General features: G+C 46.0%; 1 protein-coding gene across 2 annotated transcripts in view; it reads left to right on the forward strand.

The window, feature by feature from the left end:
* Positions 1-17,017, forward strand: part of huwe1 (HECT, UBA and WWE domain containing E3 ubiquitin protein ligase 1) — a 42,798-nt gene that overhangs the window by 7,040 nt on the left and 18,741 nt on the right. For both annotated transcript variants that reach the window (XM_071524894.1, XM_071524893.1), the window contains exons 3-43: positions 1,112-1,161; positions 1,358-1,427; positions 1,536-1,634; positions 2,498-2,704; positions 2,838-2,990; positions 3,079-3,141; positions 3,292-3,369; positions 3,481-3,528; positions 3,636-3,804; positions 3,893-3,993; positions 4,209-4,359; positions 4,482-4,609; positions 4,710-4,850; positions 4,984-5,089; positions 5,252-5,359; positions 5,451-5,552; positions 5,774-5,854; positions 6,143-6,249; positions 6,711-6,888; positions 7,002-7,093; positions 7,198-7,400; positions 7,552-7,609; positions 7,936-8,112; positions 8,204-8,449; positions 8,789-8,922; positions 9,006-9,118; positions 9,214-9,396; positions 9,577-9,793; positions 9,885-10,007; positions 10,157-10,394; positions 10,567-10,914; positions 11,886-12,008; positions 12,115-12,210; positions 12,344-12,613; positions 13,959-14,111; positions 14,254-14,381; positions 14,738-14,819; positions 15,590-15,766; positions 15,908-16,058; positions 16,172-16,572; positions 16,756-16,951. In XM_071524894.1, coding sequence (XP_071380995.1) covers positions 1,383-1,427; positions 1,536-1,634; positions 2,498-2,704; positions 2,838-2,990; positions 3,079-3,141; positions 3,292-3,369; positions 3,481-3,528; positions 3,636-3,804; positions 3,893-3,993; positions 4,209-4,359; positions 4,482-4,609; positions 4,710-4,850; positions 4,984-5,089; positions 5,252-5,359; positions 5,451-5,552; positions 5,774-5,854; positions 6,143-6,249; positions 6,711-6,888; positions 7,002-7,093; positions 7,198-7,400; positions 7,552-7,609; positions 7,936-8,112; positions 8,204-8,449; positions 8,789-8,922; positions 9,006-9,118; positions 9,214-9,396; positions 9,577-9,793; positions 9,885-10,007; positions 10,157-10,394; positions 10,567-10,914; positions 11,886-12,008; positions 12,115-12,210; positions 12,344-12,613; positions 13,959-14,111; positions 14,254-14,381; positions 14,738-14,819; positions 15,590-15,766; positions 15,908-16,058; positions 16,172-16,572; positions 16,756-16,951 — 5,974 coding nt within the window. In that variant the 5' untranslated portion in view covers positions 1,112-1,161; positions 1,358-1,382. The remainder of the gene's footprint in view (positions 1-1,111; positions 1,162-1,357; positions 1,428-1,535; positions 1,635-2,497; positions 2,705-2,837; positions 2,991-3,078; positions 3,142-3,291; positions 3,370-3,480; positions 3,529-3,635; positions 3,805-3,892; positions 3,994-4,208; positions 4,360-4,481; positions 4,610-4,709; positions 4,851-4,983; positions 5,090-5,251; positions 5,360-5,450; positions 5,553-5,773; positions 5,855-6,142; positions 6,250-6,710; positions 6,889-7,001; positions 7,094-7,197; positions 7,401-7,551; positions 7,610-7,935; positions 8,113-8,203; positions 8,450-8,788; positions 8,923-9,005; positions 9,119-9,213; positions 9,397-9,576; positions 9,794-9,884; positions 10,008-10,156; positions 10,395-10,566; positions 10,915-11,885; positions 12,009-12,114; positions 12,211-12,343; positions 12,614-13,958; positions 14,112-14,253; positions 14,382-14,737; positions 14,820-15,589; positions 15,767-15,907; positions 16,059-16,171; positions 16,573-16,755; positions 16,952-17,017) is intronic.

The following is a 17,017-nucleotide window of genomic DNA, read 5'->3' on the forward strand; positions in this document are numbered from 1 at the left end:
TTTTTGAGCCTTATAATTAGCACGCTTGACATGTTTCCGAGTTAGCTGGCTACCAGAACTGATTTTATTAGCTCAGGTGGTATTTTGTTGCTTTCAAGTAATTTCAGAGAAGATCGTTTGCTACCGGTAGCTCGCTAACTGTTAGCTGGTTAATCGCTAACAGCAACTCCCAAGCTAACGTTATCGATCGAATGCTTCGGTTCGTTGAGCTGTTAAGCCGGGTTTTGTTTTGGCCGACGTGTTGCTAGCCAGGTACTTAGTCAGCCAAGTTTTTTTTTTATTTCGTGGCCAGTAGTTCGTTAAATGTGTGGCTGTTGACTTGGTAACATTGGATAAATATGCCGCTAGCAAGAGGGCTAGCGTTAGCTTGCTAGCTATAACTTTAACCTGTCAGTGTCAAGTCACTTGAGTAACTGTTAGCTGAAAGCCAACCATTAATCGAGGTAGCGGTCTGTTTTCATGGGACATCGTTTGAATCGTAAGCACTCGTAACGTTAAATGTTTCAGGCTATCAAGTTGGGCCCAACCTAAATTAATTAACTTTGTGTCGTATGTAGCTAACATTGGTAGCTAGCCTCTAATTCGCTGCCTTGGTCTGCTCGGTGATAAACGAAACTCGCCTGGTAACCAATATTAGCGGAAACAAGCATCACCTGCTAGCCAATGATTGTGCATAATCGTTAGATAGCTATTACTAATTTTTTGCCAAAAATATTTTTTCACCGTGTTGACTGGCCTTGCTTATTAGTTGAATGTGTTGTCACAATTCAGGCTTTATACTTGGTTGTCTGTATTCATATATATGTACGTATCTGTATGTGTGTTGGTAACGTTAGTTCTTGTACTAACGTTATATTTTGGAGACACATTGATTTGCCGTGATACTGGTGTCTGATTCATTTTACTGCTTATAGCCTGCTTTTGATGCCATTGAATACCCCTCTCCAGAGATTGTTATACATTTGCATAACTTTCCTTACACTTGATGCTTGTTTCACTATTTAAAGTAAATTTGTGTTGTGGCGCATTGAGGTGTCTTGATTATTGGAAACTGACTGTGGCTACTTTGCACCAGAAACTGGGCAAATTAATGAAATCTATCATTTTGCAGGTAACGTGAACGGAATATGCTGTTAAGTGGGTATTGCCAAATTACTTACTGTAAGTGTCACATTCAGAGTTGTATAATAGTCCAAACCAATTAATCCCTTGTAGTATTCATTTTAAATCATTTTGAACATTGTTTTAAAACATTTTGAATGATAATAACTTGCTTACTATGCAGCATTGATATTTTGCATTACATATGGTGGTGTTTGTAATACAGCAGCATGACATGCATGTAATTTCTCAACAGGAGCAACAAATAGAAAGTATCGACAATGAAGGTCGACAGAAGCAAGTTAAAGAAAACCCCTACGGAAGCTGTGAGTATGCATAACACTGGCTCCGTAATCAGTGCTAGACTCACTAGGTGGTCCTTGTGCCCTGCTTGGCTGTCCTTAACACTCTCATGCTCTCTCTGTACCACGCAGCCTGCCGACTGCAGGACTCTCATAGAGAAGCTCAAGGCATGCAGCGATGAGCAACTGCTGATTGAACTGCAGCACATCAAGACCTGGAATATTGGCAAGGTAAGCCATGGACCGGTTGGGGGAGGGGCACCTATTCACGTGCAGTCATAGCAGGGTTCCCATTGGTCATGGAATTTCTGAAATATCATGTACTTTTGAGAGGCGTATTTCTGACAGGAAAAGTCAGGGAATTTGACACATTCTCTGGGGAAGTCAGAGAATATCAGGGAAGTTAACAAATGGGCCCATTTACAGGAATATTTTTAAAACTTGTTTCACACATTAATTGCATTAAGCCAAGTTTATTTATATAGCCCTTAATCAAGATCAGTCTCAAAGGCTGGTTCGTGCTTCATGTGGAAACGCACGCGATGGAGTGACTTAATTGCAGCCAAACCTGGAAGGTTGTGCACTGCCTGAAATTTGAAACAGTGTGGATGGCACTGCAGCATCTCAGTCAAGGATTGGCTGAACAAAGAGGAAACGGAATTACTAGATGATTCCAGTGAGTTTTTTTGCTGGAGTTTTCCGGCACGCAGTCTTCATGAGAAGCACAAGAAGCATGAACAGCAAGGAACGCGGTTTGTGGCTCCCGCATGTCTAGATACGCAGAAAGCATTAACCAACCTTTACACGCTCAATGAGAACAAGGAAAAACCCCCATGAAAACCTCATTAAGAAAATAAATTTAAGAACTCTTGACAAGGGCCTCAGTGAGATGGATCCCCCTTCCGGGACAGTCAGGCATGCAATGGGTGCTGAGAGAGGGCAAACAGATTAAATGTTAACAAAATACACAGAATAAAAACGCTTGGTTGAACATTCATTAGATGGTGGTGTTCAGTGTTTTTTTAGACATGGTATGGCCACTTTGCCACACTTGCTAGGTCAGTGGGAAAAATGCTGTCTTCTGACTTCAACAGTGTGAGCTGTACCACTGGGTGGACCTGCTGGACCGCTTCGATGGCATTCTGTGTGACGCGGGCCAGACTGTGGAGAATATGTCATGGCTGCTGGTGTGTGACCGTCCAGACAACGGACAGCTCAAAGCCCTGCTGCTGGCAGTGCTCAACTTCACAGCTCTGCTCATTGAGTATAGCTTCTCCAGGCACCTCTACAGCTCCATAGAGGTAGGCTGGAACCAAGTGCAGTTATGACCATCACCATGCTCTCTTCTGGACCATGCACCTATCAGAGTGGAGGAAATAAACCTGATCACTAACTTTTAACCCTCTGCCCCCCCCCCCCATTCTCCTTTTACAGCACTTAACCACCTTGTTAGCGTCATGTGACATGCAGGTGGTCCTGTCTGTGCTGAACCTGCTCTATGTGTTCAGTAAGCGCTCCAACTACATCACAAGACTGGGCTCCGACAAGAGAACCCCTCTACTGGCCCGTCTGCAACACCTGGCTGAGGTCTGGTCAATGCCATTATTTTACTATTGCCATAATGACAGTTAAGAGAGAGAGCTTTTTTGTTCATTGTCTTTGTTCTCTCCCATAGAGCTGGGGAGGAAAGGAGAATGGCTTTGGTCTGGCGGAGTGCTGCAGGGACCTGCCTATGACGGTAAGCATTTGTCACTGTAATCCTCAATAACTGTCTCAAATAACTGCTTCCTGCTTTGGAATGATTAGTTTTATCATTTTAGACTGATCATGCTTTACTCATAAACTTCTTCTCTCCCTACCATGCTTGCTCCCATTGGCACATAAACAGAAGTACCCTCCCAGTGCCACCACACTGCACTTTGAGTTTTATGCTGAACCAGGCCCTGAGGTCAAGGTAGAGAGGAAGGTAAAAATTAAAACATTTATTTATGCACTTATAACACAAAATATAAATTTGAGGAATATTGCTGCCTCTGATTTTTTTTTCTAAATTTGTGAACCTTCCTTCCTGCAACAGACAAGTAGTAACACACTACACTATATTCACATCGAGCAGCTTGACAAGGTAAATTCAGATTATCATATTGTGTCATAGCAAATAATGGACGTTATGACAACTGAATGCTTTTGCTTACACCTCTGCTGTATGTCTTTGTACTGTGGGTCTGTCAGATTTCAGAGAGCCCATCTGAGATCATGGAGTCGCTGACAGTGATGTACAACATCCCGAAAGACAAGCAGACCCTGCTGTTCACACACATTCGACTGGCCCATGGCTTCTCCAATCACAAGAAGAGGCTACAGGCCGTGCAAGCCCGACTGCACGCCATCTCTATACTGGGTGAGTAGAGGCCCTTCTCTTACCATAGAGTGACGAAGGCTTTTGCCTTCAGTTTAAGTGCTGACATTATTCTTCTATTTCCTTGCAGTGTACTCAAATGCACTCCAGGAGTCAGCCAACAGTATTCTATATAATGGCTTGATAGAGGAGCTGGTGGATGTACTACAGATTACAGACAAACAGCTTGTGGTAAGAAAGCAGTTTTCTCTCTCTTCATCAGTCTGTTATTACACCTGGAAGTGTGTGCCACATGCCACATTAGCAATACTATGTGTGAAATGACATCCAATATAATATGCTGTCATGTCAGACCAAGATTGCCTTCAACAGCATGTTGTCCAGTCTTGTTTCATATATTTCATCATTTTAACTTTATGGAAATATCTGATGTTTTTGTTCCTCAGGATATAAAGGCAGCGTCTTTGCGCACTTTAACTTCCATTGTCCATCTGGAGAGGACGCCCAAGCTTTCCAACATTATCGACTGCACCGGCACTGCCTCCTACCACGGCTTCCTGCCTGTCTTGGTGCGCAACTGTATACAAGCAATGATTGGTGAGGAAGGAGTCGAAATTTAAACTTTCCATGTAACAATTTTCCAGTGCATGGCACAGAAAAACAGATCAATTCTATTTAAATGGATGCTCATTTGTTAACTTTTGATGGCTGTTTCCCAGACCCTCTGATGGAGCCCTACCCACACCAATTTGCCACTGCACTCTTCTCCTTCCTCTACCACCTGGCCAGCTATGATGCTGGAGGGGAAGCCCTGGTTTCCTGTGGCATGATGGAAGCCCTCCTCAAAGTATGTCATGATCTTACTAATAAATCACTACCAATGGTATCCCTCTTATATTTACAAACATTACTTTCAATCTGCCCCATTTTTTCATGTACTTTTGTAGGTGATCAAGTTCTTGGGTGACGAGCAGGACCAGATCACCTTTGTGACGCGGGCTGTGCGGGTCGTGGACCTCATCACCAACCTGGACATGGCTGCCTTTCAGTCCCACAGCGGCCTTTCCATCTTCATTTGCAGACTAGAGGTTGGTTATGCACTCTGCATTTCTCAGCGCCTGACACGGCACTCTGCTCACGCACAAGCTACAAAGTCACTGGAACCTGTGCCAAACCTCTGGACTCACTCACCCCTCTCTCCATCTATCTTTAAATGTGCAGCATGAGGTGGACCTGTCGAGGAAAGAGTGCCCTTTTGTCATCAAGCCAAAGATCCAGAGGCCCAGCGCGGCTGTGGAGTCTGAGGACATGGACACAGACATGGACAGTCAGTCACTATTCCTTTTACCCTTTGGAACTTTCTCACGTTTAGAAATTCATGTTAAAAAATTAAGTCTACAGTTTACACTGGAGAAGGCTATATGTCAGTATGGCTTAGTAGTAAAGAATCTCCTAGCGTTGATTTGGCCAACATCTTGTGTTTTCGCAGTGTCAGAAGTTGCCATGGAAAGCAGCCCCGGCCCATCAACATCTTCTGGTTCCAGACCAGAGGTGGACCACCGAGCACAAAGCAGCACTGCCAATACGCCTCGTGCAGGTATATATACACACACACACACACAGTCTTGCATATAGACACTTGTCACTAGTGCACTGTATAATCATGATGTTGTTCTCTCTGCCCATAGGCATGCAGTGTATCCCCCAGAGGGCAGCTTTGTTGAAGTCGATGCTAAACTTCTTAAAGAAAGCCATCCAGGACCCTGCCTTTTCTGATGGTATCCGCCATGGTGAGCCATTGGCATCCTCTCACTTATTCTATAAATGGACTCAAGATCAAGGGTCTCATGCTAATAATGTTGTTTATACATATTGAACGGATTTATAATTTGAAGCCCCTAGGTCTATACATTTCATTATGCAAATGTTTGCAGTGAATGCCCTGGATGTATCTTGGCTAACCTCAGCCTGTGTATACCCACTCTCTCTCTCTTTCTCTTTCTCTCACAAGTAATGGATGGGTCCTTGCCTACCTCACTCAAGCACATCATCAGTAATGCAGAATATTATGGCCCTTCACTCTTCCTATTAGGTGAGTACACAGGAGCGCTTCAGAAAAGCTCTGAGATGAGATGCAAGTACTCTATTCACTGAGCCAAGTGCTAGCGCTTGACTTCAGAGATGCTGAGCAAAAAGGCAGACGTTATGTTGTATTGTTGCCAGTGTCTCTACCAGACAGGGAATAAAATGTGATAACATTCCATTGTCGGCTTTATGAATGTTATGAAAGCCTAGCTATCAATGTTTGGTCTTGTGATTTTTAACATCCCTTGTATTCCTTTTTCTGTTTTCCTCCCTCCCTTGTCTCTCTGGTTTCTAGCGACGGAGGTTGTGACGGTGTTTGTGTTCCAGGAGCCATCCCTGCTCTCCTCCCTGCAGGATAACGGTCTCACTGATGTCATGCTGCATGCCCTTCTCATCAAAGACGTGAGTCTGCCAGCACTCCCCCCTGTGTGCTGTGTTTTTCTTTCTCCCTGTCTCTTTATCTTCCTCTTTTCTCTTGTTCTCTGACAGTTCACTCCATCCCTCTCGTTTCCTCTCACTACCCCACCACACATTTGATATGTTTAAATGTCACATTTTCTCTTTCAGTTGGCTCTCTGCACAGCCAGTAGACTGCCTTTGCAGGCGTCTCCCTTTCCATCTTTACCTTCATCTTTCCTCTTGTTTTTGCGATTCTTCAGTCCAACACAGTATCAAAGTTTTTGCTTTGTTTCTCTTGGACATTTTATTCGTGTTATGATCTTTCTGGTCCTCACTGTCTTCGCCTTTTGGCTCCCCTGCTCCTCCCTCACAGTTAACCCATCCCTCGCCACTCTCTCACCCTGTCTTCCTCCTTTTTTTCCCCTTTCTGCCTATTCTCTCTCTCACAGTGTTTCTCTCTGCAGGTTCCTGCTACCCGTGAGGTGTTGGGCTCCCTCCCCAATGTGTTCAGTGCCCTGTGCCTGAATGCAAGAGGCCTGCACTCCTTCGTTCAGTGCCAGCCCTTTGAGCGCCTCTTCAAAGTGCTTTTGTCCCCTGACTACCTGCCTGCCATGCGACGGCGGCGCAGCTCTGACCCACTGGGTGAGTTGGGCTATATGTGTGTTTCTATGAATGTTATTCAGATCTGCTGTAGCCCTGTGGAACCTGCTTGAGGTAGAGATTATGTGGATGATATGTTCCATGTGTGCTTACAGGTGACACTGCGTCAAACTTGGGCAGTGCTGTGGATGAGCTTATGAGGCACCAACCCACTTTGAAGACTGACGCCACCACTGCCATCATTAAGGTAGGGTACCTGAATAAATCTTTTTTACTCGTAATGAAAAATGGCTTGCATTGATCAGGTGTCAGCATGCTATCCAGCAGGATAAAGATGAATTTGTATTACAGTTACTGGAGGAGATCTGCAACCTAGGCCGAGCCCCTGAGTACATCTGTCAGAAGCCGTCTATCCAGAAGGCAGATGGCACTGTGGCGGTGCCCCCGGCGCGCTCCAGCCATGCTGCTGAGGAGGCCTCAAGTGAGGATGAAGAGGAGGAGGAGGCCCTCCACACATTCAGCCAGCAGCAGGGGGAGCCAGAGAGCAACAGACAGTCAGTGCCACTTGAACTGTATGACGCTGAGTTCATAACACAATAGAGTAGAACAACAACTCCTTACCAAGTTTGAGTTTTCAGTGAATTTATTTAATTTCAATCATTTTATTTGGTAGTTGTCATTTTGATGTTCTGTGGTTTCTTGCAGGGTGGTCGGCACTGAGGAGCGGATACCCATTCCTCTAATGGATTATATTCTGAATGTGGTGAGTGTTGATTCTTTGACAGTTTTAGTCTCTTTGGTATGTTGTGAAATCTTCAGAATTATGAGGTTCAAGTTAATTTATTTATATAGCCCTTTATCACAAGCATGTCTCAAAAGGGACTTTACAGAGAATGAGCCTACCTAGATCTGACTAATCAATCAATGATAGAACAGAATTGATGTAACACAAAAAGACACAATAGCAAGTTTTAGCGAGACAGAGAAAGTCTACCCGTCCTACATAGCCTAGCCTACCCTGCACCACCAAGGAATGCACACCTCAATTTTTAGTTCAGTCAATGATTTTTGGATGCACGTGTTTTCCAGATGAAGTTTGTGGAGTCCATACTGAGCAACAACACCACAGACGACCACTGTCAGGAGTTTGTCAACCAGAAGGGGCTTCTACCCCTGGTTTCTATCCTGGGCCTGCCCAACTTGCCCATAGACTTCCCCACCTCTGCTGCCTGCCAAGCTGTGGCTGGTGTCTGCAAGTCCATACTGGTGAGACAAAATTATGACGTTCACTGGTGTGCTTCTCACTTCGGATTGCTGTATTGAGACTGAAGCAAGCTTCCTCTTCCTTCCCCCCTAGACCCTGTCTCATGAGCCCAAGGTGCTCCAGGAGGGCCTGTGCCAGCTGGACAGTATCTTGACAGCCCTGGAGCCTCTCCACCGACCCATCGAGGTGCCTGGGGGCTCTGTGCTACTCAGAGAGCTGGCCAACGCTGGCCATGTCACCGACGCCACGCTGTCAGCCCGCGCCACACCACTGCTTCATGCGCTTACCGCAGCGCACGCCTACATCCTCATGTTTGTCCATACTTGCAGGGTTGGACAGGTAAATATGAATGTTTTCTTTGAAGTTCTTCATATTTGTAGTGGCTGTTATTTTGTCCTTATCAGTGGTTGCTGTTTGTTTGTTGTAAATTATCCACAAAATTACCCACCTGGCTAATTTTGGTTGTAGATCGAGGTTTGCTCCTGGGCCCATTGCAGGATCAATTCCTCTAGGTGTTTTGGTTTAAGAACAGCTCTTTGTTATGATATATGGACAATTGTGATCAGCAATAAGGCCAGATGGTTATTTGTCATTGTATTTACATTGGCACTATGGCTAAATGAATGTAGAGGAAAGACAGATCCTTGTTCTTAAGTTTGTCTTCTTCTTTCTGAGCAGAGCGAGATCAGGGCCATCTCAGTTAACCAGTGGGGCTCCCAGCTCGGTCTGAGTGTTCTCAACAAGCTGAGCCAGCTCTACTGCTCTCTGGTGTGGGAAAGCACCGTCCTGCTCTCCCTTTGCACGCCCAACAGGTGAGTCTCTTTCTCTTCCTTTCCCCTCTTTTCTTTTCACTCTGCAGTCAGCTATAACCCTCTCTCATGTCTGTGTCCAACAGTCTGCCTCCAGGCTGTGAGTTTGGCCAGGCTGACATGCAGAAACTGGTGCCCAAGGAGGAGAAGCCATCTGGCAGCACTGTAGCAGCCACAGCCTCTGGCTCCAGGAGAACTGGTAATGAAGCCGTTTGACTTGACTTGACTATAACAACATTGCCCAGCCATGTTCCTGGATAAATTCTCTGTCAACTCTCTTTTACCCCTCCATAGCCGAGTCTGAGGCGGTATCTGTGGATTCATCTGCTGGGGGGCTACTGGAAGGCATGGGCCTAGATGGGGACACCCTGGCCCCCATGGAGACTGACGAGCCCACTGCCACCGATCCCAAGGCCAAGTCAAAACTTACCCCCGCTATGGCCACTCGCATCAAGCAAATCAAACCACTGCTCTCTGGTGAGTAGAACTCAGCTTTGTTCTATTTGTGTTAATATTTGAGAGATGTAGATTTTGAAAACTATATGGGGACTCAAATGTCATTCAGTAATTTTCACTTCTGTTGAATTATTGATATTAACTCTAACTCTCCATCGGTCTAATTCCTCTCACTAACCCCCTGTCCCTGTCTTTCTCCAGCCTCGTCTCGCCTAGGCAGGGCTCTGGCTGAGCTCTTTGGCCTGCTTGTCAAGCTGTGCGTGGGCTCCCCAGTGCGTCAGCGCCGCTCCCACCACGCCACAAGCACAGGCACTACCCCCACACCTGCTGCCCGGGCCACCGCCTCTTCCCTCACCAAGCTCCTCACCAAGGGTCTGAGTTGGCAGCCTCCACCCTACACACCCACCCCTCGCTTTAGGTAAGCATAGCCCGCTCCAGCTACTTTTTCCCATTTTTACTATGTTGATTGCACACAGCAGCGGTGACGTGGTGTGTTTTTCTTCTCGCAGGCTGACTTTCTTCATCTGCTCAGTGGGCTTCACTTCTCCCATGCTGTTCGATGAGAGGAAGTACCCCTACCACCTTATGCTGCAAAAGTTCTTCTGTTCCGGAGGGCATGATGCCCTATTTGAGTGAGTGTGCTGCCGCTAAAACGCTTTGCGGTGACATATCAAGATTAAGGACAATATCCTGTTTTGTTAGTTGGCTCGTTAATACCCATAATGCCCCAAATGTTTTTGAACAGCAGTTGTATTGGCCTTGTTTCTCCCTCTCTCTGTAGGACATTTAACTGGGCCCTGTCCATGGGCGGTAAGGTACCTGTGTCTGAGGGTTTGGAGCACACTGATCTGCCAGATGGCACAGGGGAGTTCTTGGATGCCTGGCTAATGCTGGTGGAGAAGATGGTGAACCCCAGCACTGTGCTGGACTCCCCCCACTCCCTGCCAGCTAAAGTGCCTGGGGTCACCCCCACCATGCCCCAGTTCAGTGCCCTGCGGTTCCTCATAGTCACCCAGAAGGTCAGTATCCATGACCTGTAGTAGGCACTGACGATAGAATTGAGTATATCTCACGAGGTTTGTGTGAGAATCCTTATAGGTTTATGTTACTAGTTTCACTGGAGGCGGGGGACATTCCATGCATCTATGTTGGTCTTTTATTATTGTAACACTCCGTCTCTCCTTCCCAAAGGCGGCATTCAGCTGTATCCGCAGCCTATGGAACAGGAAGCCCCTGAAGGTGTATGGAGGCAGGATGGCTGAGTCCATGCTGGCCATCCTCTGCCACATCCTGAGAGGGGAGCCTGTTATCCAGGAGCGCCTGGCCAAGGAGAGAGAGGGCACGGTGCGCCCAGAGGAGGAGGGGGCCTCCACAGGGCCTGTGGCCCCCACCACTGCACCTGGAACAGCTGCGACAGCTGGAGAGGGACCACCAGCGGCCGGAACAGCTTCTGCAGGACCAGCAGGAGGATCGGCTGATGACTCCACCAACTCCACTCCCCGCCGTGAGCCTCAGGTCAACCAGGCCCAGCTCACACAGGTATGGGGCGAATGCTGTCTGAGGCTCTGACACCTATTTCATCCGTTCGTACATTGCCGTTTGCACATTAGGTGTTTGTATGTGTGGATGTGTATGTACACATCATTGTGCCATCACTGGGCTGTCATCTTTGGAATGATAGGCCAGTGATAAGATAAATGGTGGAAAATTTTATTAATTTATTTAAATATTTTTTTCGCTTCAGTTGTTTGTAGTTTGACAGCTTGTTCCGTTTGCCAGCTGTGGTTTGTTCCTGCAGCCTTGTCAGTATTGTCAGCTTGCTGCGCCTTACTGCAGGCAGTTCTGACAGCACAGGTTAACTGCATAATTGGATATCTAGGTGGCCATGTAAGCGAGATGAACTAAAACAGAGCTGCTGTGTTTACCAATCTTCCTCCCCCATATTCTGCATGAGCTGAATCCTGGGCCACCATTTGTTTTGTGACAGGGAAGAGGCAGAGGGAGAGGGAGGCACCCACAGGTCCGCCAGCAGCAGCTCCAGCAGGTATAAGAGCCATCAGGGAGAGGGGGAGAAATTGACAGGAGAGGTGACAAGAGTGAGGGAGCAAAGATTAGAGAGGAGAAGGTGAAGAGGGAAGATTAATTTAGCAAGAAAACGGCTAAGAGAAGAATTTTAATCAGATTAATGGGATTCAAGGTTTGAGGTTGAAGATAAGAATAGTGGTGGAAAGGAAAAAGGTCTGATTGGATGCTTTGCGGAGATTGGGTTGCTGAGGCCACTCAACCGTTATTAAAAGAAAATGAAGTGAGGAGAAGGAATATGTGGAGGAATGTTTCCTCGACTTTCATAGTGATAACATAACTGACTTTTCCTCGCCCTTCATGACTTTTTTCCAGCCCTTATCCTTTCGGCCTCATGATCCCCCGTTCTTTTCATTTGTCCTTCGTTCTTGACCATCTCTCTGTTACTTCTTTAAACTTACCTCCTCCTTTTTTCTGTGTTGCTCCAGCTGATGGACATGGGTTTCTCAAGAGAGCATGCCATGGAGGCGTTGCTCAATACCAGTACCATGGAGCAGGCCACAGAGTACCTGCTCACACATCCCCCCCCCCTTCTCAGTGGAGCTGTCAGGGTAAGACTACATAAACAGAAACACACAAATCTCCTTTCCATTCTTCCCATCTTACACAGGGCAAACCCAGGCAACTGACATTTTTGCTCTTGCCTTGTGTACAAAGGACCTGACTATGTCTGAAGAGGACCAGATGATGAGGGCCATTGCCATGTCACTTGGGCAAGAGGTCAGCATGGAGCAGCGCTCTGACTCTCCTGAGGTGCGCTGTCCTCACAGCTCACATTATGTAGAAAAACAAACACGCATGAATGATGAATCATGAATGAAAAACTGGACACTTAGGCAACCAGCTGTTGACATTATCTCTGTATCTGCCTCTCTGTCTCCCTCAGGAGGCGGCTCGTCGCCGTGAGGAAGAGGACAGGCGAGCCAGGGAGCGGGCAGAGGAGGAGGAGGCCCGCTGCTTGGAGCGCTTCATGGAGGCTGAGCCCCTGGACCCCCAGGAGCTGCATACCTTCACCGACTCCATGCTGCCTGGCTGCTTCCATCTGCTGGATGAGCTGCCTGACACAGTCTACCGGCTCTGTGACCTGCTGATGACTGCCATCAAGAGGAGCGGCCCAGAGTACAGAGACCTCATCCTCGGCCAAGTTGTCCACCAGGTCAGTGGACGATACACTCCAAAGAAAAGAGAAAAAGTGAATCACCCAGGGGTAGAGGTTGATACCTTTTATACGTATGATACATTTTGTGCCCCAAGAACCCTTGATAAAGTGGACTCTGGGTGTGGCTCATGTGATGTATTTTGGTACCATGACATGTTTTGGTACCTGATCAGCCAGTAGCAGATTGCAGTAGCATGTCTCATTGCAGTAGCAGTCTCTACAATTAAGCCTAGACTACAATTAGTCGCTACAATTAGATTCAATTGATGTTTTTGGAGTAAGGTTTCTCTTTAATTGCACAGGGGGTTGACGAAATAACGGTTGCATATTAATATCAAGTACCTAATAAGTAAGAGGGCTACCCTTTGCCTTCAGAACAACTTAATTCTTTCTTGGATTGTTGTCATACAAATCCTAATCTGTGTGTAGTGGAATGTTGGACCAGTCCTCAAGAAGGTGACCCTCCAAGTCTTTGTTGATGATTCATCAGACCATTTCCATTGCTCAGGGGTTCAGGTTTTGTGCTCCCTGCACAACATTCTGTGTTGTGCGTTGGCCTTGGAAACGAGCAGTTTCCAAATGACTGCCTTGACATAATTACCAGCTTTATGAAGCTCACAGCATAGTTTTGGTTGACTGTGGCACAGAGGTGTTTATTCAGTTTTGTAATTTTGATGCCGTAGTTTTGTGGTCGTTAGCAACTATTCTGTTAAGTGTTACTCTGTCGTTGTCAGTGGGCTTTGACTTGCAACCAGTATTTTCTTTGTCGATGCAGTTTGTGTTTGACAAATCTTAAAGTTTTTGACTTTTCCTCTTGCCACATTAAATCATTTCCAATTTTTGCAGTAGAATTGTCTTGGAACAGCAGAGCTGTTTTAGGTAATAGCAAACATCAATATTATTATGCTGGTCTTATAACAGCTTTCTCTAGAAGAAGAAAGCTTAATGTTTTTCAAGTCAAATTTAGCTTGAAAATTGTTTAAACATGTTTTGCATTAACAGATTCACAGCAAGATTCTTTGTAAGTCTTCAATTCAGATGTTGCAGTTTCTTTGTAGGCTGTTTTCCTATGAGATACCAGCCCAATTATACAGACCTATATTCTGATAGGTTGTCATTTTCATGTTTTGTTTTTTTGTTTTTCACTTGCAAAATTGGTGTTATGTTTCATTCTAAGTGGAAGTAAAAGATATTTATACTTGTACGTCTTCAAATTGATGAAACTTACAGACACTCTCTAACAGTACAGTAAACAGGAACTGGAAATTAGAGATTTCAATTGTCAAGAGGATGGCAGATCTGTGTGCTTGTATCAGCCTGATGGTGTGCATGTTGTGTGTAGGTGTGGGATGCAGCAGACGTGCTGATCAAAGCTGCTGTGCCCCTGACTACCAGTGACACAAAGACAGTGTCTGAGTGGACCAGACAGATGGCCACTCTGCCCCAGGCCTCCAAACTGGCAACTCGAATTCTGCTGCTCACATTGCTCTTTGAGGTAACAACACAAACGCACACATGCAATATTGTACCCTGTGAATGTTTACACACTCGCCAAAGGTGGAATCACTTTCTCCTAATTGTTAAGTAACACATATCCCGAAGTATCACATTTGTGTCTTTTTCTCCTGTTCCTGAAGGAGCTGAAGTTGTTGTGTGCCAGAGTGGTGGAGAACAGTGGGATACTTGATTTGCTGATTAAGCTACTTGAGGTGGTGCAGCCCTGTCTGCAGGCTGCCAAAGAACAGAAGGACATCCAGACACCAAAGTGAGTCTAGAACTGCTCCACAGGCAGTTGGAGACAGAGCTGACAGATTAGGATACCAGTACGATCTAGGGATGGGCATTTCAAGCAAAAATACTGTTCGATATTCACTGGGAACTATTCGACCATTCTTCGAAGATGGGGGGGGGGGGGCTTTTTAAGACAAGACAATAGTCACATAAACTATTCGATTTTTATTCGAAAATCATGACCCTTCCCTAGTACGAGGAATACTTTTCAAATGGCAAGACACACTAGCTGTTCATCATGATAACCTGCAATAGTAAGGTTTCTGGGCATGATTTTCTTTTTTCATAAATTATGTAACATTTCTTATTTTTGTCCTGTTTTCTCTACAGGTGGATCACCCCAGTACTGTTGATCATTGACTTCTATGAGAAGATGGCAGTCTCCTCCAAGCGCAGAGCACAAATGAACAAGGTAAAATTCAACCTAATAAAACAAAGCCATAGTTGTAAATTAAGTTACGCTTCTGGCTACTTCACTTAAATTCAGGATATATTTTATTAGGTACCCCTACTAGCACAGGAATAGGCAACAGTGTGCCATGGAATGCCAAGGGTATGCAGATTTTCATTCCAACCAAAGACTACACCAGGTGATTTCACCGATTAGCACACCCTCAACCAGAGAGATCAGAACTAATCAGTGAAATCAGCTGGTGTGGTTGTTGGTTGGAATGAAACCTGCGTCGTCTAGGCACTCCATGGTTGCCTATTCCTGTACTAGCGAGTAGGACTCCCTTTTGCCTCTAGAACAGCCTGCATTCTTCAATGTATGAATTCAAAGTGCCAGAAACACTCACAGCAAACTTGGTGCATCCTGACTTAATAACATCATCACCAAAAAGCATAGACTGTAGCCATGAAAAGATGCACCTGGTCAGCAATAACTTTCACTGATTTACTGGAACCGTCTGGCACTGTTCAGTCGCTTAAATCATGCATCTTGCCCATTTTAACATTATTCAAAGAGTTACTGAACTTTTCAACCCTGTCTGCGTGCTTTATACTCATGCGTTATTTATGCGTGACTCATTGTCCAGAGGAGTGAGCAGTTTGTATATACATGAATCACTGTCTGGAGGAGTGAGCTGTCTGTATGAACGGGAAGGTGTAACTCATAGTGGATTCTGAGTGAATGTACCTGTAACTATATAATAATTCTTTTCTCTTTTGGTCTGCCTCCAGTACCTGCAGCCTAATGGTAATAACTGGAGATGGTTTGATGACCGCTCAGGCCGCTGGTGCAGTTACAGTGCTTCAAACAATAGTACCATTGACTCAGCATGGAGGGCAGGGGAGAGCAGCGTCCGCTTCACAGCTGGACGCAGGAGATACACCGTGCAGTTTAACACGATGGTGCAGGTATAGACCAACACTACACTCTATTACTGTGCTGTCAAACAATACCCAAAAACTAGAAAAAAATCCATGTCCTGTTAGTTAAATTGTGTGTTTTTTAAGTAAAGATGAACTGATGAACCATTCCATCTTTCTGCATGGCAGGTGAATGAGGAGACAGGTAACAGGAGGCCAGTGATGCTGACTGTCCAGAGAGTGCCTCGCATGCCCAAGCCTGCCAAGACGGGCAGCATGACTGACTCTGAGAGAGAGGAGGGAGACAGGAGCAAGGCAGAAGAGACACAGACTGACCCAGGTAATGGCACAACAGTCAAAACTGTTACCCTGTAAGTCAAAATGAGGCTAAGCCAGTGCATTTGTGCTTTGAAATAGTCTGTGTAATACAGTTTAAAACATTTTGTCCACCAGACTCTGTGGCAGCAGTGGAGATGGGTGCTCCTAAGGATGATTCCAGCCAGCTAAAGGAGACCCCCTCTGGCCCTTCATCCTCCCTGGAGTCTGACCACTCGCAGGGCTCTGATATTGTGGTGCAAGGCCTGACTGAGGACATGACCACTGTTCTGATCCGAGCCTGTGTCAGTATGATTAGTGTGCCTGTGGACCCAGACACCCTCCACGCCACGCTGCGTCTCTGTCTGCGCCTGACACGCACCCACCACTATGCTATGATGTTCGCCGAGCTGAAGAGCACACGGATGATCCTAGGGCTGACGCAGGGCTCGGGCTTCAACGGCTTCACCCCACTTGTTACCCTGCTGTTCAGACACATCATAGAGGATCCAGCCACACTCAGACACACCATGGAGAAGGTTAGAGGCATTTCTCTTAGGTCTCCAAGTGGGGTCACAATATCTTGAGATACTGTCAGCTTGTCTTTCATCAACACTTATTTATTTTTGCTAAAAATACTATTTTGTTATATTCAAACATGGTACTTCTAACCTCTAACTGTTGATAACATAAAACAACCCCCTGACAATCTGACCCTGTAGGTGGTGAGGTCAGCAGTGACCAGTGGAGCAGGTAGCACCACCTCAGGTGTGGTGTCAGGCAGCCTCGGTTCCAGGGAGATCAACTACATTTTGCGGGTCCTGGGTCCTGCTGCCTGCCGCAACCCTGATTGCTTTGCTGAAACTGCCAACAATTGTGTCCGCATTGCCTTGCCTGCACCCCGTGGAGCTGGCACAGGTGAGTTTGTGAGCTTTACTTTCGTATATCTGGTAACTTTTGATTAGACTTAAGGTTTAATTTATG

The sequence above is a fragment of the Centroberyx affinis genome, unplaced genomic scaffold (genome assembly GCF_046629955.1).
Source record: "Centroberyx affinis isolate AG114_WGS23_722 - 3 ecotype Tasmania unplaced genomic scaffold, CSIRO-AGI_Caff_v1 ptg001245l_1, whole genome shotgun sequence".
NCBI lineage: Eukaryota > Metazoa > Chordata > Actinopteri > Beryciformes > Berycidae > Centroberyx > Centroberyx affinis.